Here is a 22,454-nt window from a genome sequence, read left to right as displayed (position 1 = left end):
ACATCCAGGTCAAGAGGTCAGAGAGCAGTTAAAATCACCATTGATGGGTACACCTGTCTGTCAAATAACCCTGCTGTTAACACATTGTTTTACATACTATATTAGCATAAAGTGCTACTCCATCATAAAGTTTCACTCCATCGTGAAGGGCTACTTCATCATTAACTTCAGGATTGGTGGGTCCCCTACGGAATGGTTGCGCTAACGTAGGCTAATGCGATTAACATGAGGTTGTAAGTAACAAGAACATTTCCCAGGACATAGACATATCTGATATTGGCAGACAGCTTAAATTCTTGTTAATCTAACTGCACTGTCCAATTTACAGTAGCTTTTACAGTGAAATAATATCATGCTATTGTTTGGAGGAGTGTACAGCTTTGAACATGAAAACTTATTAATAAACAAAGTAGGCACATTTGGGCAGTCTTGATACACATTTTTGAACATAAATGCAATGGTTCATTGGATTAGTCTAAAACTTTGCAGATATACTGCTGCCATCTCGTGGCCAAAATCAAAATTGCAACTGGGCTGGAATAATACATTATGGACTATCTCTTGCATTTGAAAGATGATTGTTAAAAAAATACTAAAGAAAGGTTGCATTATCTTTTACCAGATCTATTGTGTTATATTCTCCTACATTCCTTTCACATTTCCACACACTTAAAAGTGTTTCCTTTCAAATGGTACCAAGAATATGCATATCCTTACTTCAGGGCCTGAGCTACAGGCAGATAGATTTGGGTATGGGTATGCGAAAATTGAAAAAAAGGGTCTGATCCTTAAGCAGTTTTAAGTTTTACTCCATCATTACATTTTAATCAATCATTACATTTTAATCAATCATTAAGTTTTACTCCATCATTACATTTTAATCAATCATTAACTTTTACTCCATCATTCATTTTTACTCCATCATTACATTTTACTCCATCATTAAGTGCTACTCCATCATTAAGTTTTTTTCCATCATTAAGTTTTACTCCATCATTAAGTGCTACTCCATCATTAAGTTTTACTCCATCATTAAGTGCTACACAAATAGGATAAGCCAGAACAGTATGACCAACAATAGTTAAGTAACCGTGTTGTGAATTTGCTCCTACAGGGCGCCGGCAGGCTTCCAGTCCGTGGTGCTATTGACCCGCGCCCCATCACCCCGTATCGACAAAGAGTACCGAGCCACCCTGCGCGCCATGTCCCCCTCCTCCAGACTGCACCACACAGCCACTGTCATGGAGGTCCCCCATGGCAGGTCCTCCCTCCTATCCCCCATGGTGCGCAGATGCCTCACCTCGCCCCCAGGCAGCGAGGCCTACTACGGGGAGACAGACAGTGACGCAGAAGTGGCGGCCAACGAGAGGCAGAGGAGGCAGAAGCACAGAAATCCCAGCAACTTATCCGGAAAAGCCTTCGGTAGAGCATCCCCGGAGGGAGGGGAGACCTCAGAGTTTAGCGGCTATGACAGTGCCCCAGATGCCCGGGTCTACCCAGGCATACTGGATGGCAGAGGAGGGGGGGAGGGCCTGCCAGGGGTGGCCCGCAGGGAGGTGATCTACCAGCCCCCTCCAGGGATGTGGTCCTCCCAGACCTCCACAGAGACATCCTCCATCATCTCCTCGGCTGAGGACCAGGTCTCAGGGCAGGACAGAGTGATGGAGGAGGACAGAACCTTCCAGGAGCCATCCAACGTTGTCCCACTAGTGTCACCCGAGAGGGCAAAGGAGGCCATGCAGCTGAGCTCCCGTAGGCAGATGGTGCCCATGGTGGGGCCTATAGACACCCCTCTGGACGAGGAGCTCAGTGTCACCTACATGGACAAGGCCAAGCAAGCCAGTGAGTATACAAATCATGACCCATGGGGTGATACGGGATTTGTTACTGTACAAATAATTAGTCATGTAATGGCTAGTTGAGGTCGTCACTGCATAACAAATGACATTGTCCTCTCAGGTAAAGGCAGAGTGTTCCCCATGAGGCAGCATTAGTCTGCAAGGGGCCATTTTGAGGCGGTCCCTTCTACGTAGAACAGGGGCTATATTTGTCCCCTGGTTCAGTTGCCCGGTAACCTGAGCACTGCATGTATGAACTGAGGAAAGCATTTCCATGCAGCTGCTATCTGGTATCAAATAGCAGAGTCCTTCTCCCCTGTCTCACTTTCCCTCTTTGACCACTTTTGTATATCACTTCTGTCCTTCTCCTCCACTATATTCTCCTCCATTGTTCATGTCTGGATACATCTCGCTAAGACTGAAATAAAAAACAAGGGTACGTTTAAGAAAAACATACATATTTACATGTATAAGTAAGATACGTGTAAAAGTGAGCAAACAAAATATGATCACATTCCATTCATGCACATATGAATATACAAAATACACACACGTGGTGTCTTTGGCCGGATGGTTAGGCACCGATACACCAATAGCTAATAATAGTGAGGCGGGGTTGCCCTCTGCTCTGATCAGTCTGTCAGGCAGCTGATGCATGGACCAGTGACCTGGGCTAACAGCTGAAGAATTCATGTTTGTGTATCAGAGTTTAAGAGGTTTGCTATGGGATGACGTTTCGTCACAGATGTTTCAAACGCTACACTTAGTCCAAAGGAACACAGAAATGTATGGTTTTCAGATAAGGCCAAGAACGGATCAGTAAAAGGAATCAATTATGTCGGTGTGAGAAAACATATCAGCCACTAAAACTCATTTTGAAAAGCCACCCAAAGCAGGATCACATAAGTCGCTGGAGTCTTTTGAGTTTGTCAAGCAAAGACGATCCCTGGACAGATGGACTAAATGGAAGATTAAAGGGAAAATTCCATAAATTAAAATGCTTTGTTACAATAACAGATAATCTCTGTTGTCTACTGTAGAGTATGTGATCATTTCATACTTTATGCCAATAAATAAACTCCTTACAAAGTACATAAATGTAAAATAATTACAACATGTCCACCTGTCAGTCGTCAACTTCAGGACAGGGAGGGCTGAGACTATTCGAAGAAGTTGCTTTTTTAAGAAGTTATCGAAATAAAATGCCATTAATCCCTAGGTGTCCCTAATTACAGGTTCACCTTCACATGTCCTGTTCAGGGACACTGCCGGTGACAAATTAAATAACAAATCCTTACACGGTTGGGCACATTGGGATCATAGATTTAGCCTCCCTACGCTAATTAAAACCATAACAAATTAATTGAAATGTACAACCTCTGCCTAGATGATGGGACTTTCTGTTAACACTTTCTGCTATTTGGTGAAGTTAGTAGCTGGGAACTAGGGATTTTTCCATTTCCTTGGTTAATGTGAAAAGCCTGTGGCTTGCCAGTCATTTTATCAAATGTGCTCTGGTAGCATCTTAGAAGATGGATGCTTGTTGAAGACTCTCCCTGTTGTTTTTAGAACCTGGTGTCATGCTGAGTTCTCCATTTTAAAGGTTACATCTGGTCGTTCATCACTAGTAAAAAAAAATCCCCCTTTACTGTCGTCAATGCATCAAAGTCCACCCTATAAAAGACTATCCCGTGGTCTTTTTGTGTATATTATGTTAGATTCAGTTCCAATTTAAGTTGTTAATCAGTTCAGATTAATTATAACTCATATTAAAGAATTGAAAATACATTTCATCCAGAGCTTTTTAAAAAATGTAGCGACTGGACTGAAACCAGAAATGACCCTAACCAAGATGACATAGAAACAGTAATGGCATTTCTACAGACATGCCCACCCTAAAACATGCTCTCTGACCCCTACAGAACTGAACCGGGGTGACACGGTTCAAGACAAAAAGGTGAAGGAGGCCAGAACCAAGTGCCGCTCTATCGCCTCCCTTCTGACAGACGCCCCCAACCCCAACTCCAAGGGCGTGCTGATGTTCAAGAAGCGCAGGCAGCGCTCCAAGAAGTACACGTTGACCAGCTTCGGCAGCGTGGACGAGGACATGCAGCACAATTCCCCAGAGGAAGATGGTCTCTTCCCAGGAAGCGAGTCGGAGTTTGATGAGGATGGCTTCTCGGCCGCCCCCGACACCACCTGGGACAGTGACTACCTGGATGCGCTGGAGAAGAGGGCGACCGCAGGTGGAGAGCGAGGGGACGGGGCAGAAGATGCCCCCAGTCCCGGCCTGAGTGACATCTCTGGGAAGGGCGCCCAGCTGTTTGAGCAGCAGAGGAAGAGGGCGGCCGAGCACGCCAAGAAGGTGGCTGCCGCCCAACCTCAGATAAGGACCCAATCACCGAACCAACTACAGATCCAGGAGCAGCCTCAGCCATATGTACAGAGCCAGCCCCAGCCAAAAACACAACCACAGATGTACCAGTCTCAGCAGCCTATGGCACCACCGCCCCTTGTAGCCTTCCAGGAGGAGGCTCGGTCTGTGGCAGAGGGGCCTATGGCACCGGCCCCAGCTGCTCCTACTGCCTACAGCATGGCTAATGGAGACGTCGCCTACTCTCCAGTGAGCACGGCTGGCATGGTGATGTCACCCTTGACTGTGGCACCCAACCCAATCACCACCCAAGTGTCAATCTTAACCACTCACATACCTCCACCCCAAACACCGCTGCCAGAACTCTCCTCCAGCTCTGTTCTCAACAGAACAGCCCGCCCCTTCAACCCAGGGTTCGTGACCAACCGAGCCGCCACCGCTCCTGTTGTGTTCCGCCCCGTCGTCACCAAAAGTGCCCCGCGCCCGGCGACCTCTGTGTCTATTGTAGGACCTCCCTTCTCCACCTCATCAGAGCCGCCTCCAAGTGGTAATCCCGCCTTCTTCTCTCCCCCGTCCTCTGTGTCCAGAGGACCCTTCTCCACCTCAGCCTCAGCACTGGCGACTCATCCTCGTCCTGCCTTCTCTGTGGAGAACCTGGCAGAACCACCCATGCCCTCTGTTCCACAGGCTTCCTTCACAGCCATACCTCCACCCCCAGCACAATTCTCAGGTGGCCCCATACCCCCACCTCCAGGATCATTTGCCAATGTACCCTCAATTCCACCCTCATCACCATTCTCAGGTGCACCCATACCCCAAGCCCCAGTCTCAGTGGCTCAATCAGCCCCAGCTCCAGTGTCTTTTGACCCCATACACCAACCTCAAGTTTCTGTTGCCCAGATGCCCCAAGCTTCTGTCTCAGTTGTCCCACTCCCAAACCCCACAACTCCAACACCTATACTCAGATCCCCCATGTCCAAGGTCCCACCTGCCCCTGGTGGTCGTACCGGCATCCTCCTGGAGGCTCGTCGGTGCAGCGGCAGGAGGCCCATGTTTCGAGTACCTGCTGAGAAGAAGAACTCTCCCAACCCTGACCTGCTGAACATGGTGCAGAACCTGGATGACAGGCCCCGCTACAGAAGCTACTCAGAGAGTGTGATGGGCTTTGAGTCTGGTGCAGAAGAAGACCAGGGTGCTGAAGTCTGCCGGGGAAGGATGCCTCCACTGGTGGCCCCCAAACCTAGGGTCATCCACGAGGCCCCTCAGATCCCCCAGGAAGAAGGCAAGGGGGCTCAGCTGTTTGCCCGCAGGCAGAGCCGCATGGACCGGTATGTGGTGGACACTCCACAGGAGACCGCCTACCGGCAGGAGGTCTCCCACCCAGGGGTCGGGCCCCAGGATGCTCCCAACCTCGATATCAACTCACAGTGGAAGTTATCCCCCAACATCCGCGCCCCCCCGCCTATCGGCTACAACCCTCTGCTGGCCCCTTCCTGTCCTGTGGGGCCACAGAGAGATACCAGCAGGTCTGCCAGGGGGGACTGGGGAGGTAAAGGAGGGATCGCCTTTCAGAGGGAGGGAATCAAAGCTCTGGATTTCATGAGAAGGCAGCCTTACCAGCTCAACTCAGCTATGTTCGGGGGTAGTGTTGCCAAGCTGTCGGCGATTCCCTCCTACCAAGACCAGAGGCAGCAGCAGGGAGGGTACACTACTATGGTGGGTAGCACCATGACCCCTCCCAGACAGATCCCAGTCAAAGCGGCCCGTGTGTATGAGATCAAACGCTTCTCCACACCCACGCCCATGTCAGCCCCGAGCCTGGCCCCCACCGTAATCGCTCCTCGCTCAGCCACAACGCTGGGAGAGCGCTTGACCCGCTCCGATATGATCTCCCCAACCCCTGCTCCTCTCTCCCCACCCCCTGCCCCTTTCTTTGCCCCAGCTCCTGTCTCTGCCTCACCTTCCGTCCTTGCTCCTACCTATTCAGGGGGCCTGCCTGGACTGCCCAGAATCAATGTTACCCCTGTCCGCAACCCCATCCCCATCCCAGCACCCTATCCTGGAGTGTCCTACAGTGGGCTCCAAGGAGCAAAGCAGTTTCAGAGTGCCCCTGAGCTTAGTTTCCTTGCTAACCTTCCCACTCCCCTAAGGGCGAATGCCATGCAGGCGCCAAAACCCCGCTTCATCGCCACCAAGGTGGGCGTCCAGCCGTGTGTGTGGAGACCAGGTGCCATGTGATCAGGTGGGAGTGGGAGACTTTGTCTGTCACTAAGAACTGGACACATCTCAGCCATAAAACAAATATCTGCAAAACAATAAAGTAATAAGGTGGTCAAATACTGATCAATGAGCTTGTTCAGTACCTAACAAAAATGTTTTTACGAGTGCCTTGCAAAAGTATTCATCCCCCCATTTTTCCTATTTTGTTGCATTACAACCTGTAATTTGAATATATTTTTTATTTGGATTTTGTAATGGACATACACAAAATAGTCCAAATTGGTGAAGTGAAATGAAAAAAAATTACAAACGGAAAAGTGGTGCTTGCATATGTATTCACTCCCTTTGCTATGAAGCCCCTAAATAAGATCTGGTGCAACCAATTACCTTCAGAAGTCACATAATTAGTTAAATAAAGTCCACCTGTGTGCAAGCTAAGTGTCACATGATCTGTCACATGATCTCAGTATATATACACCTCTTCTGAAAGGCCCCATAGTCTGCAACACCACTAAGCAAGGGGCACCACCAAGCAAGTGGCACCATGAAGACCAAGGGGCTCTCCAAAACAGGTTAGGGACAAAGTTGTGGAGAAGTACAGATCAGGGTTGGGTTATAAAAAAAATGGAAACTTTGATCATCCCACGGAGCACCATTAAATCCATTATTAAAAAATTGAAAGAATATGGCACCACAACAAACCTACCAAGAGAGGGCAGCCCACAAAAACTCACAGACCAGGCAAGGAGGGCATTAATCAGAGAGGCAACAAAGAGACCAAAGATAACCCTGAAGGAGCTGTAAAGCTCCACAGCGGAGATTGGAGTATCTGTCCATAGGATCACTTTAAGCCATACACTCCACAGAGGTGGGTTTTACAGAAGAGTGGCCAGAAGAAAAGCCATTGCTTAAAGGAAAATTAAGCAAACACGTTTGCTGGTCGCCAAAAGGCATGTGGGAGACTCCCAAAACACATGGAAGAAGGTACTCTGGTCAGATGAGACTAAAATGTAGCTTTTTGGAAAACGCTATGTCTGGCACAAACACAACACCTCTCATCACCCTGAGAATACCATCCCCACAGTGAAGCATGGTGGTGGCAGCATCATGCTGTGGGCATGTTTTCCATTGGCAGGGACTGGGAAACTGGTCAGAATTTAAGGAATGGTGGATGGTGCTAAATACAGGGAAATTCTTGAGGGAAACCTGTTTTAGTCTTCCAGAGATTTGAGACTGGGATGGAGGTTCACCTTCCAGCAGGACAATGACCCTAAGCATACTGCTAAAGCAACACTTGAGTGGTTTAAGGGGAAACATTTAAATGTCTTGGAATGGCCTAGTCAAAGCCCAAAACTCAATCAAATTGAGAACAGACCTCAATCAAACTGAGAATCTGTGGTATGATTTAAAGATTGCTGTACACCAGCAGAACCCATCCAACTTGAAGAAGCTGGACCAGTTTTGACTTGAAGAATGGGCAAAAATCCCAGTGGCTAGATGTGCTTATAGAGACATATCCCAAGAAACTTGCAGCTGTAATTGCTGCAAAAGGTGGCTCTACAAAATATCAACTTTGGGGGGTGAATGGTTATGCATGCTCAAGTTTTCCGTTTTTTTGTCTTATTTCTTGTTTGTTTCACAATTAAAACAGATTTAGCATCTTCAAAGTGGTAGGCATGTTGTATAAATCAAATGATACAAACCTCCCAATAAATCTATTTTAATTCCAGGTTGTAAGGCAACAAAATAGGAAAAATGCCAAGTGGGGTGAATACTTTCGCAAGCCACTGTATTAGCCAGACTTATTAGATAGTCATCCATATCATCTATGATAATCATAGTCATCCATGTGATTGCAGTCACAATCACAATCCATGTGATTGCAGTCACAAATGAGCTTGCTTGTCGCACATGCGGTTGCTGACGTGTGTTTGTCTGGTTTGTCTGTTGAATCATTGTCTATCAGGACATTTGAATAGAGGAATTTGGTCCAGTCACGTCACACATACACAGTCGTCTACCCACTGTATGCCTGTCCTGGGGGAGGTTATGTAAGGCTTATCTTTCTACACAGTCAGCTAAATACTGTTTAAAGGGCCATGGTAGTGAGAAAGTCTGTACTGAATTATTCTTTGAAACTTGAAATGTTGACATGTAGGATTTATTTGAAGAAATATCACAGGAGGATTGCTGAGTTCCTGTGTCTTCCCTCTCTGATGAGAGGACAGAGGAAGAAGAGGTGAGGCTAACACAAAGAGTGGTCAAAACAGGGGGGGTCAGAGCAGCGCTGATTCAATGTGAGCACCATCAGACGAGTGCCAAGCACCATGATGCTTCACTCAGAGGAAACCACTGACATTTGGACCTCTCCAAAAGAGGTCATTGCTAATTTTTCATTGGGCAATGGCTAGGTCTAATATTTAATGGATCTAGGGCTGGGTCTCCTTTCCAGTCCGCTTAAGCCCTCCTTGGAAGATGAGAGGAGGGAGAAGTTCTGTTAGACCTTTCTGCATTCTGAGTGTTTGTGTTGGTGGTCAGATCCCTGGCTCCCAGTGGTCAGCGAGAAACGCTATCTGTTTTGGCTGGGCTCGTAGTCAACAGGTGTCTTGCTATCCTGTCACTGCCTATTTGCAGAGCTGATCAGACAGCGAACCGAACTGGACATTAACCTAGCACTTCCCAGACTAGTGTGCCCTTTCTGGATGTCTGGTGTCCATGCCACCGCTCAAGTTGTACTAAAACAAATGACACTAATGATGGATGTGTATTTTTTTAATTTATTGTGACTGAAGTGTCAAAAACATGAGAGGGGCTGTGGATATGGAAGCAGCAGGGACATATGGTCCCTGCCAAATGTTTTAAAGGGGTTTGGTTATAAACCCAGAGTCAAGGTCCTCACTGGCATTTAGAGGAGGGGAGATATGTCAAAGTGTGAAATGAGAGAAAAACTTTAGTTTGTATTTGTCAAGGATTTCCCACAGCCGTTAGAAATGACAAGAAAGTGACTAGGAAAGCCTGGGTTCTGAGGCCTAGTGAGGGAGGAGGATAGAGAGAAAAGAGGGACAACGACATTGGTGCCTCTGAAACATGGAGGTGATCAGGTAGTGTATAAAATGGGAGTTGACAGAGAATGAACCCAATCATGAATGGGACCATAGCCGTTCATATTATTCTAACCCTGAAAACAGCTGATGGCAATTAACTACAAATACATACAGGCTTTTGGATATGGATACGACCCCCATTCACTGACAGGGTTCATGACTCATAGCTTTCTCATGGTGGTAAATGGTTGTTATTTTTAGTAGTTTTTCAAATGTATAAATCTAATTTAACCCAACAGGGTTGTGTTGTGTTTATGTCATTATGGGTTTTAAAGTATGCAATATGTTGTGCATATGTGTAAAAATACAATAATAGACTTATAATTTCAGTGTGAAAATGTCTGTTAATAATGAAGCCGCAGTAAGAGCTATTCACTGACTGAGAGATGAGCCATTTTTAGAGGAATAAAACATAGACATGTCTCCAATTGTCTGAATCATTTGATTCCACACTGCTCCCTGTCGTTCACTGTGTGAAACTGCAATTATCAGATACACAATATTATTGTACGACAGAAAACCAGTCTAGAACAGGGTAGAAATCGACATGCAAACACAATGCCTTGTTTCCCCAAAACAACACATTTTTATCCAATTCAATTACACCATCGGAGTATCTATCGTCTGTCTGTCTTAGAGAATACCCATGTGATATTCAAAACATTTACAGTAAACCCAATTATAACACAGATTCTACAGCCAGAAATGTGTCTTTAAATTGTAAAAGGTAGCCTAACAAACACGCTACCTACCAACTGAATAGAATTAAGATAAGAGTTCAAATGAATATCAGTTCCAAGAAGCCAGTACAAAATCAGACTTTTCCTTGAAAAATAGGGACTTGGTATAGAGAAGCGTGGGGACACGGTCTCCCAAAGGAAGGGGTTAAAATAGCGACCTTAATCCAACACCTAGCAACCTCAACAAGAGGGTTGGACCTCTTTGCATAACAGTTAAGGTGTTGGCTTGAAAATTCGCTGGACCTGGGTTCAAATCCTGGTCGGGGCTACCCCCGACTTCGCTATAATATTGATTCTATTAGAAAATACAAAATATAGGTAGGCATATAACTTACATTTGAATAGGTCATGACCCCCCCCCCCCCCCCCCCCAATATTAGAGACAGGTCCATTTGACCCCCTCAATAATATACCATGATAAATGTGATTGATTGAGGAGTGGGAGGCCCCAATGCACAACTGAGCAAGAGAACAAGTACATTAGAGTGTCTAGTTTGAGAAACACACGCCTCACAAGTACTCAACTAGCAGCTTCATTAAATAGTACCCTCAAAACACCAGTCTCAACATCAACAGTAAAGAGGTGACTCCGGGATGCTGGCCTTCTAGGCAGAGTTCCTCTTTCCACTGTCTGTGTTATTTTGCCCATCTTAATATTTTCTTTTAATTGGCCAATCTGAGATATGGCTTTTTATTTGCAACTCTGCCTAGAAGGCCATCATCCCAGAGTCGCCTCTGTGTTTCCCTTTGTAATCTGTAATAGTTTGCAAGCCCTGCAAGCCCACGATTCGATCTTTGTCCTGTAGCAGCAGCTAATCTTCCTTATTTATATATTCAGAAAACAAATTTGAAAATGGTGGGGGGATAGCACTACTCATGTTTATGCAACCTTTGAATACTTCCAGAACCAACTTGAGAAAATCTACAATAGTCTTCAGGGATTTGGGTGCATGTGACATTGCACAGTAGTGAACTGGTTTATTTCTACTTGATTGCATTTTTCTTCTTGATTTCAATATGGAAGAGAAAAGGTACTGTTGTTTGTATGTACTGTTTCTTGATGAGTAGAAGGCCTATTAATTACATTTGAATAATTGTGTTATTCTTATACCATATTGGTGAAACAATAGTAGCAGTTCATTCAATCGGGGGAGGTGAGCAGGCATGGGGGGGCACAGTATGTTCCCTCCACAGGAGAATTGTGGCACCTTAATTGGGAAGGATGGGCTCGTGCTACTGGCTGGAGCGGAATAGGTTGAATCAATCTATCAAATGTATTTATAAAGCCCTTTTTACATCACCCGATGTCACAAAGTGCTGTACAGAAACCCAGCCTAAAACCCCAAACAGCAAGCAATGCAGATGTAGAAGCACGGTAGCTAGGAAAAACTCCCTAGTAAGGCCGGAACCTAGGAAGAAACCTAGAGAGGAACCAGGCTTTGAGGGGTGGCCAGTCCTCTTCTGACTGTACCGGGTGGAGATTATAACAGAACATGGCCAAGATATTCAAACGTTCATAGATGACCAGCAGAGTCCGATAATAATAATCACAGTGGTTGTAGAGGGTGCAACACGTCAGCACCTCAGGAGTAAATGTCAGTTGGCTTTTCATAGCCGATCATTCAGAGTTAGACACAGCAGGTGCGGAAGAGAGAGAGAGTCCAAAACAGCAGGTCCAGGACAGGTGGCACGTCCGGTGAACAGGTCAGGGTTCTGTAGCCGCAAGCAGAACAGTTGAAACTGGAGCAGCAGCATGACCAGGTGGACTGGGGACAGCAAGGAGTCATCAGGCCAGGTAGTCCTGAGGCATGGTCCTGGGGCTCAGGTCCTCCAAGAGAAGAGAGAGAGAAAGAGAGAGAGAAGGAGAAAGAGAGAAAAAGAGAGAGAATTAGAGGGAGCATACTTAAATTCACACAGGACACCGGATAAGACAGGAGAAATACTCCAGACATAACAGACTGAACCTAGCCCCCGACACAAATTATTGCAGCATAAATACTGGAGGCTGAGACAGGAGGGGTCAGGGGACACTGTGGCCCTGTTCGACGATACCCCCGGACAGGGCCAAACAGACAGGATCTAACCCCACCCACTTTGCCAAAGCACAGCCCCCACACCACTAGAGGGGTATCTTCAACCACCAACCTACTACCCTGAAACAAGGCCGAGTATAGCCCACAAAGATCTCCCCCACGGCACGAACCCGGGGGGAGGGGCGCCAACCCGGACAGGAAGATCACGTCAGTGACTTAAAACCTCTTCATACTACCCATCCCGGATCCGGGAGCGTAATCATCGCCTGAAACCTGCAAGATTTTCTGCGGGAGCCATCATGAGACCACTTGCTAAATGTGGTCCCTTTACGGCTATTCTTCAACATAAATGCATACAAAGACGTCACAATGCTGTAGACACCTTGGGGAATACGTAGAAAACGTAAGCTCATTCGTACCTCATTCACAGCCATATAAGGAGTCATTGGCATGAGGTGGTTTCAAAAAATTCCTGACTGGATTTTTATCTGGGTTTCGCCTGTATCGTCAGTTCTGTTGCACTCACAGACAATATCTTTGCAGTTTTGGAAACGTCAGAGTGTTTTCTATCCAAAACTGTAAATTATATGTATAGTCAAGCATCTTTTTGTGACAAAATATCTTGTTTCAAACAGGAACGTTTTTTATCCAAAAATGAAAATACTGCCCCCTAGTTACAAAAGGTTAATTAACCCACTCAAGTGACGCACCCCTCCTAGGAACAGCATGGAAGAGCACCAGTAAGCCAGTGACTCAGCCCCTGTAATAGGGTTAGAGGCAGAGAATCCCAGTGGAGGGAGGGGAACTGGCCAGGCAGAGACAGCAAGGGCAGTTAGTCGCTCCAGTGCCTTTCCGTTCACCTTCACACCCCTGGGCCAGACTACACTCAATCATAGGACCTACTGAAGAGATGAGTCTTCAATAAAGACTTAAAGATTGAGACCGAGTCTGCATCTCTCACATAGATAGGCAGACCATTACATAAACATTTAGCCCTGCCTCCAGCTGTTTTCTTAGAAATTCTAGGGACAGTAAGGAGGCCTGCGTGTTGTGACCGTATGTGCAGGTATATACGCCAGGTATGTCCGGACCAAATTACAAAGATAGGTAGGAGCAAGGCCATGTAATGCTTTGTATGTTAGGAGTAAAACCTTGAAATCAGCTCTAGCCTTAACAGGAAGCCAGTGTAGAGAGGCTAGCAATAGAGTAATATGATACAATTTTTTGGTTCTAGTCAAGATTCTAGCAGCCGTGTTTAGCACTAACTGAAGTTTATTTAGTGCTTTATCCAGGTAGCCGGAAAGTAGAGCATTGCAGTAGTCGAATCTAAAAGTTAAAAAAAGCTTGGATTAATATTTCTGCATCATTTTTGGACAGCAGGTTACTGATTTTTGCAATGTTACGAAGATGGAAAAAAGCTGTCCTTTAAATATTCTTGATATGTTCGTCAAAAGAGAGATCAGGGTCCAGAGTAACGCGGAGGTCCTTCACAGTTGTATTTGAGATGACTGTAAGATTAATTGTCAGATCCAACAGAAGATCTCTTTGTTTCTTGGGACCTAGAACTGGCATCTCTGTTTTGTCCGAGGTTAAAAGTACAAATTTGATGCCATCCACATCCTTATGTCTGAAACACAGGCTTCCAGGGAAGGCAATTTTGGGGCTTCCCCATGTTTCATTGAAATGTACAGCTGTGTATCGCCCGCATAGCAGTGAAAGTTAACATTATCTTTCTGAATGACATCACCAAGAGGTAAAATATATAGTGAAAACAATGGTGGTTCTAAAACGAAACCTTGAGGAACACCGACATTTACAGTTGATTTGTCAGAAGACAAACCATCCACAGAGACAAACTGATATCGTTCCGACAGATAAGATCTAAACCAGGCCAGAACTTGTCCATGTAGACTAATTTGGGAATCCAATCTCTCCAAAAGAATGTGGTGATCGATGGTATCAAAAGCAGCACTAAGGTCTAGGAGTATGAGGACAGATGCAGAGCCTTGTTCTGATGCCATTAAAAGGTCATTTCCACCTTCACGAGTGCAGTCTCAGTGCTATGATGGGGTCTAAAACCAGACTGAAGTGTTTCGTATAAATTGTTTGTCTTCAGGAAGGCAGTGAGTTGCTGCGAAACAGCTTTTCCATGTTTTGAGAGGAATGGGAGATTCGATATAGGCCGATAGTTTTTTATATTTTCTGGGTCAAGGTTTGGCTTTTTCAAGAGAGGCTTTATTACTGCCACTTTTAGTGAGTTTGGTACACATCCAGTGGATAGAGAGCTGTTTATTATGTTCAACAAAGGAGGGCCAAGCACAGGAAGCAGCTCTTTCAGTAGTTTAGTTGGAATAGGGTCCAGTATGCAGCTTGAAGGTTTAGAGGCCAAGACTATTTTCATTAATGTGTCAAGAGATATAATATTAAAAAACGTACATGTCTCTCTTGATCCTAGGTCCTGTCAGAGTTGTGCAGACTCAGGACAACTGAGCTTTGGAGAAATACGCAGATTTAAAGAGGAGTCCATAATTTGCTTTCTACTGATCATGATCTTTTCGTCAAAGAAGTTTATGAATTTATCACTGCTGAAGTGAAAGCCATCCTTTCTTGGGGAATGCTGCTTTTTAGTTAGCTTTGCGACAGTATCAAAAATACATTTTGGATTGTTCTTATTCCCCTCAATTAAGTTGGAAAAATAGGATGATCGAGCAGCAGTGAGGGCTCTTCAATACTGGACGGTACTGTCTTTCCAAGCTATTCAGAAGACTTCCAGTTTGGTGTTTTGCTTCAGGGCTCGGGTATTTTCTGTATGCCAGGGAGCTAGTTTCTTATGACAAATGTTTTTAGTTTTTAGGGGTATGCATCTAGGGTATTATGCAAGGTTAAATTTTGTTTTTCTGTTAGGTGGTTAACTGATTTTTGTACTCTGACATCCTTGGGTAGGTGGAGGGAGTCTAGAAGGTCATCTAGGAATCTTTGGGTTGTCCAAGAATTTATAGCATGGCTTTTGTTGCGATTGCAAACATAATAAAATGGTGGCCCGATAGTCCAGGATAATGAGGAAAAACATTAAGATCCACAATATTTATTCCAATGGACAAAACTCGGTGCAGAGTATGACAGTGGCAGTGAGTAGGTCCGGAGACATGTTGGACAAAACCCACTGAGTCGATGATGGCTCCGAAAGCCTTTTGGAGTGGGTCTGTGGGCTTTGCCATGTGAATATTAAATATTAATATTAAAAATGTGAATATCATCTGCCATGACTACAAGGTCCGATAGGAATTCAGGGAACTCAGTGAGGAACACCGTATACAGCCCAGGAGGCCTGTAAACAGTAGCTATAAAAAGTGATTGAGTAGGCTACATAGACTTCATGACTAGAAGCTCAAAAGATGAAAATGCAGTCATTTTTTGTGTAAATTGAAATTTGCTATCGTAAATGTTAGCAACACCTCCGCCTTTGCGGGATACGCGGGAGATATGGTCACTAGTGTAACCAGGAGGAGAGGCCTCATTTAACACAGTAAATTCATCAGGCTTAAGTCATGTTTCAGTCAGGCCAATCACAACAAGATTATGATCAGTGATTAGTTCATTGACTGTCTTTGAAGTGACGGATCTAACATTAAGTAGCCCTTTTTTGAGATGTGAGGTATCACAACCTCTTTCAATAATGGCAGGAATGGAGGAGGTTTTTATTCCAGTGAGATTGCTAAGACGAACACAGCCATGTTTAGTTTTGCCCATCCTAGATCGAGGCACAGACACGGTCGCAATGGGGATAGCTGAGCTGACGACTTACAATAATAGTGGCAGACTCCACTAAGCTGGCAGGGTGGCTAACAGCCTGCTGCCTGGCCTGCTCCCTATCCCATTGTGGAGCTAGAAGAGTTAGAGCCCTGTCTATGTTCATAGATATGATGAGAGCACCCTTCCAGCTAGGATGGGGTCTGTCACTCCTCAGCAGGCCAGGCTTGGTCCTGTTTGTGGGTGAGTCCCAGAAAAAGGGCTAATTATCTACAAATTCTATCTTTTGGGAGGGGCAGAAAACAGTTTTCAACCAGCGATTGAGTTGTGAGACTGCTGTAGAGCTCATCACTCCCCCTAACTGGGAGGGGGCCAGTGACAATTACTCGATGCCGACACATCGTTCTAGCTTTACACGCTGAAGCTATGTTTTTTGACCTCTGACTGTTTCATCCTAACCACGTTGGTGCCAACGTGGATAATAATACCCCTATACCCTCTACACTCGCCAGTTGTAGCCTTAGCCAGCACCATCTTCAGATTAGCTTTAATGTCGGTAGCCCTGCCCCCTGGTAAACAGCGTATGATCGTTGGATGATTCTTTTAAAGTCTAATACTACAGGTAATGGAGTCGCCAATGACTAGGGTGTTCAATTTGTAAGAGCTAATGGTGGGAGGCTTCGGCGTCTCAGACCCTGTAACGGGTGAAGGAGAGACCAGAGAAGACTCTGACTCTGACTCCGACTCCTTGCTTTTAATGGGGAGAACCGGTTGAAAGTTTCTGTCGGCTGAATGAGCGACACCGATTGCATTCCTACAACATTTCCTTCCAGAAGCCATGAGAAAATTGTCCGGCTGTAGGGACTGTGTGAGGGGATTTATACTACTATCTGTACTTATTGGTGGCACATACGCTATTTCATCCTTTCCTACACTTAATGTCCACCAGAACTGTTACCAGAGACTTGAATGTTCATTTCTATACAATAAGCCGCCTCCAACATTGTGTTAGAGAATTTGGCAGTACGTCCAACCAGCCTCACAACCGCAGACCACGTGTAACCACTCCAGCCCAGGACCTCCACATCAGACTTCTTCACCTGCGGGACGGTCTGAGATGACCCACCCGGACAGCTGATGAAACTGTAGGTTTGCACAACCGAAGAATTCCTGCACAAACAGTCAGAAACCGTCTCAGGGAAGCTCATCTGCATGCTCATCGTCCTCACCAGGATCTTGACCTGACTGCAGTTTGGTGTCATAACCGTCTTCAGCGGGCAAACGCTCACCTTCGATGGCCACTGGCAGATGACAGACAGAGTGTATGGCATCGTGTGGGTGAGCGTTGTGCTGATGTCAAAGTTGTGAAAAGAGTGCCCCATGGTGGCGGTGGGGTTATGGTATGAGCAGGCATAAACTACGGACAACCAACACAATACGTATTTTATCGGTGGCAATTTAAATGCACAGAGATACAATGACGACATCCTGTGGCCCATTGTCGTGCCATTCATTCGCCGCCATCACCTCATGTTTCAGCATGAAAATTCACACTTACATGTCACAAGTATCTGTACACAATTCCTGGAAGCTGAAATTATCCCAGTTCTTCCATGGCTGGCATACTCACCAGACATGTCACACATTGAGCCTGTTTGGGATACTCTGGATTGACGTGTACAACAGCGTGTTCCAGCTCCTGCCAATATCCAGCAACTTCACACAGCCATTGAAGAGGAATGGGACAACATTCCACATGCCAAAATCAACAGCCTGATCAACTTTATGCGAAGGAGATGAGGCAAATGGTGATCACACCAGATACTGACTGGTTTTCTGATCCACGCCCCTACCTTTTTCTAAGGTATCTGTGACCAACAGATGCATATCTGTATTCTCAGTCATGTGAAATCCATAGATTAGGGCCTAATTAATTCATTTCAATTTACTGATTTCCTTATATGAACTGTAACTCAGTAAAATCTTTGAAATTGTTGCATGTTGAATTTATATTTTTGTTCAGTGTATATCTGGTCAATCCAGGGCCGGCTTAATGCATGGGCTTACCGGGGCTGATGCCGCTGTGCCCAGGCCCATGGGGGGCCCAAGAGCCATCAAAAAAATATATAATGAAAAAATATATATACAGTGCCTTCAGAATGTATTCAGACCCCTTGACTTTTTCCACATTTTGATAGGTTACAGCCAAATTCTAAAATTGATTAAATAGATTTTTTCCCTCATCAATCTACACAGAATACCCCATAATGACAAAGAAAAAATAGGTTAAGACATTTTTTCAAATGTATTACATATAAAAAACTGAAATATCACATTTACATAAGTATGCAGACCCTTTACTCAGTACTTTGTTGAAGCACCTTTTGCAGCAATTACACCCTCAAGTCTTCTTGGGTATGATGCTATAAGCTTGGCACACCTGTATTTCTCCCACTCTTCTCTGCAGATCCTCTCAAGCTTTGTTAGGTTGGATGGGGAGAGTTGCTGTACAGCAATTATCAGGTCTCTCCATAGATGTTCGATCAGGTTCAAGTCCGGGCTCTGGCTGGGCCACTCAAGGACATTCATCAGAGACTTGTCCCGAAGCCACTCCTGCATTGTCTTGGCTGTGTGCTTAGGGGCGGTGTCTTGTTGGAAGGGGAACCTTCCTCCCAGTTTTGCTCTGGAGCAGGTTTTCATCAAGGATCTCTCTGTACTTTACTACGTTCATCTTTGCCTCGATCCTGACTAGTCTCCCAGTCCCTGCTTCCGAAAAACACCCCCACAACATGATGCTGCCAACGCCGTGCTTCACTGTAGGGATGGTGCCAGGCATCCTCCTGACGTGACGCTTGGCATTCAGAGTTCAATCTTGGTTTCATCAGACCAGAGAATCCTGTTTCTCATGAGAGTCTTTGGGTGCCTTTTTGCAAACTCCAAGCAGGCTGTCATGCGCCTTTTACAGAGGAGTGGCTTCCGTCTGGCCACTCTACCATAAAGGCCTGATTGGTGGAGTGCTGCAGAGATGGCTGACCTTCTGGAAGCTTCTCCCATCTCCACAGAGGAACTCTAGAGGTCTGTCAGAGTGACCATCGGGTTCTTGGTCACCTCCGTGACTAAGGCCTTTTCCCCCAAATGCTCAGTTTGGCCGGGCGGACAGTTTATGAGGAGTCTTCTTCCATTCAAGAATGATGGAGGCCACTGTGTTCTTGGAGATTTTCAATGCTGCAGAAATGTTTTGGTACCCTTCCCCAGATCTGTTTCTCGACACAATCCTGTCTCAGAGCTCTACGGACATTTCCTTCCTCATGGCTTGGTTTTTGCTCTGACATGCACTGTCAACTGTGGGACCATATGGACAAGTGTGTGCCTTTCCAAATCATGTCAATCAATTGAATTTACCACAGGTGGAGTCCCATCAAATTGTAGAAACATCTCAAGAATGATCAATGGAAACAGGATGCACCAGAGCTCAATTTTGAGTCTCATAGCAAAGGGTCTGAATACTTATGTAATTAAGGCATTTCTGTTTTTTTATTTTTAATACATTGGCAAAAATGTCCAAAAACCTGTTTTTGCTTTGTCATTATGGGGTATTGTGTGCAGACTTCTGAGGATTTGTATTAATGTAATCCATTTCAGAATAAGGCTGTAACATAACAAAATGTGAAAAAAGTCAATGGGTCTGAATAAATTCCGGATGCACTGTATATATTAAGGAAATCTATAACTGTACATTTTATATATACAGTGTACATTATATATGTGGTATATATTTTATATTTTTTCACTGCAGCTGCCAACCATAGGAAGACTCAGGAGCCCGCTCTCAATGAGTGTAGACAGCCTGCTGATGACACTCTGCTATTCATCAGATGGGGGGAGAACAGGATGGAGGGGGCCGATGTGGGTAACTGGGGGACCCTTCCTTGATTGGGTAACCAATTTTTTTTTTAAACTATACAAATCAATGTGACTGGTCAATTGTGTGAGTCAGGGGCTGGGCCCAAGCCCATAGGGGTCCAAGAGACAAAAGAATATAATAATGACCTACTTTTTTTTATTATTATTTTTTTATCCAACCAAAGGAGCCCGCTCTCAATGTTCAAAATACACTAGAGAGCATAACTTAGCCATATCATTTAGCCATGATTTGTTGATCCGGCCCAGGGTCAATCTCTAGAGAACAGTGAAATTCTAACAACCACTCACCACATGATGGCGCTATGGGCTATATTTTCAACAAATTCTGAAACCCAACAGCACTGGGGCACAACTCATTCGAGGGTACTACAAACCCATATTGTGTATCTACGCTACAGACACACAATCTGGTGGAGCATTTAGCTGGCATGTTTTCCATTTGTAATCCTGCCACTTATATATAGGGCTGTGAAAAGTATTTATGGCTGCTCAACACTCATTTTTACATTGCAGTCAGAATACAATTAAACATGGTGAAGGTATAACAGTAGAATTACAGTAGTAGCCAATATCTGTTATGGATAAACCAAGACTGTAATGTTGAGTCCAGAAAAAAAAAACAGAACTGGGTCCAATGCAGAGGGCGAGGTTTTAAGATAAAAATGAGAATTATGGGAAATAAATTAGGGATATCCATTCTCACCTGGGAAATCCACTGGGAGTGCGTTATACAGTTTATCATGCCAGCAGTTTATATTTGTGATTAATGGATCCATTTCCTATAACACAACAATTCCCCATGACACAACACTTCTATTCCAGAGTTTCATTCAATCTCAGCCCAGTGATAACAGTGAAGCATTGCAAGGTCCATTGTCAAGGTTAAACATTCAGGCCTCCTGTGTCACTGTTGACTTTCCGTCCTAACGGACACTTCAAATAAAGAGGCGAGGTGTAAATGGTTCATTTTCCTCTCTTCCAGGTGATGACGCAGGGACGAGAGAGGAATCAATGATGACCGCAAAATGAATCATCGCAAAGTGAGAATAAGAATGTGGGGGATGATGGCGCTCTTGGCTTTGTCGACTTACAATTTTTCCTACAGTAGGCTACATTACCCTCGCTTTCACGATAATGCAGAGCACAGATTTGCACAGATGTGCTTTTAAATGGGATAACTTGAATTGATCTGTGAGTATGTAATGTAACCAATTTACAAAACATCACACCCTAGTCTAACATATGGATCAAATAACACCAACAGGCACATACAGTACCAGTCAAAAGTTTGGACACACCTACTCATTCAAGGGTTTTTCTTTATTTTGACTACTTTCGACAATGTAGAATAATAGTGAAGACATCAAAACTATGAAATAACACATGGAATCATGTAGTAATGTCAGGTGTGCGCCCTCTCCGGCCTCTAGGTCTCGTTAGGGCGCACACCTGTCACGGCCTCGTTAGGGCGCACACTTGTCACCAGCGTTAGGCGCATAATGACACTCACCTGGACTCCATCACCTCCTTGATTACCTGCCCTATATAAACTCAGCAAAAAAAAAGAAACGCCCCTTTTTCAGGACCCGGTCTTTCAAAGATAATTCATAAAAATCCAAATAACTTCACAGATCTTCCTTTGTAAAGGGTTTAAACACTGTTTCCCATGCTTGTTCAATGAACCATAAACAATTAATGAACATGCACCTGTGGAACGGTCGTTAAGACACAAACAGCTTACAGACGATAGGCAAATAAGGTCACAGTTATGAAAACTTAGGACACTAAAGACGCCTTTCTACCGACTCTGAAAAACGGCAAAAGAAAGCTGTCCAGGGTCCCTGCTCATCTGCGTGAACATACCTTGGGTATGCTGCAAGGAGGCATGAGGACTGCAGATGTGGCCGGGGCAATAAATTGCAATGTCCGTACTGTGAGATGCCTAAGACAGCGCTACAGGGAGACAGGACGGACAGCTGATCGTCATCGCAGTGGCAGACCAAGTGTAACAACACCTGCACAGGATCAGTACATCTGAACATCACACCTACGGGACAGGTGAAGAATGGCAACAACAACTGCCCGAGTTACACCAGGAAGGCACAATCCCTCCATCAGTGCTCAGACTGTCCCCAATAGGCTGAGAGAGGCTGGACTGAGAGCATGCAGGCCTGTTGTAAGGCAGGTCCTCACCAGACATCGCAGGCAAAAACGTTGCCTATGGGAACAAACCCACTGTCACTGGACCAGACAGGACTGGCAAAAAGTGCTCTTCACTGACAAGTTGCAGTTTTGTCTCACCAGGGTTGAATTCGCGTTTATCGTTGAGGGAATGAGCGTTATACCGAGGGCTGTACTCTGGAGCGGGATTGATTTGGAGGTGGAGGTCTGTCATGGTCTGGGGCGGTGTGTCACAGCATCATCGGTCTGAGCTTGTTGTCATTGCAGGCAATCTCAACACTGTGCATTAC

The 22,454-nt window shown here is 45.2% G+C and overlaps 1 protein-coding gene across 1 annotated transcript in view; it reads left to right on the top strand.

Annotated features, from left to right (window-relative positions):
- LOC110502390 (synaptopodin 2-like protein) overlaps positions 1-6,716 on the top strand; it is a 10,002-nt gene extending 3,286 nt beyond the window's left edge. Inside the window, exons 2-4 of the mRNA XM_021580378.2 lie at positions 1-16; positions 1,115-1,842; positions 3,761-6,716. The exon at positions 1-16 is cut by the window's left edge and continues 136 nt beyond it. Coding sequence (XP_021436053.2) covers positions 1-16; positions 1,115-1,842; positions 3,761-6,450 — 3,434 coding nt within the window. The 3' untranslated portion in view covers positions 6,451-6,716. The remainder of the gene's footprint in view (positions 17-1,114; positions 1,843-3,760) is intronic.
- Positions 6,717-22,454: the final 15,738 nt, after the last annotated feature.

The sequence above is a fragment of the Oncorhynchus mykiss genome, chromosome 23 (assembly GCF_013265735.2).
Source record: "Oncorhynchus mykiss isolate Arlee chromosome 23, USDA_OmykA_1.1, whole genome shotgun sequence".
In the NCBI taxonomy this organism is placed as follows: Eukaryota; Metazoa; Chordata; class Actinopteri; order Salmoniformes; family Salmonidae; genus Oncorhynchus; species Oncorhynchus mykiss.
The sequence above is the reverse complement of the archived record's forward strand: the minus strand, read 5'-3'. Positions and strand labels throughout refer to the sequence as shown.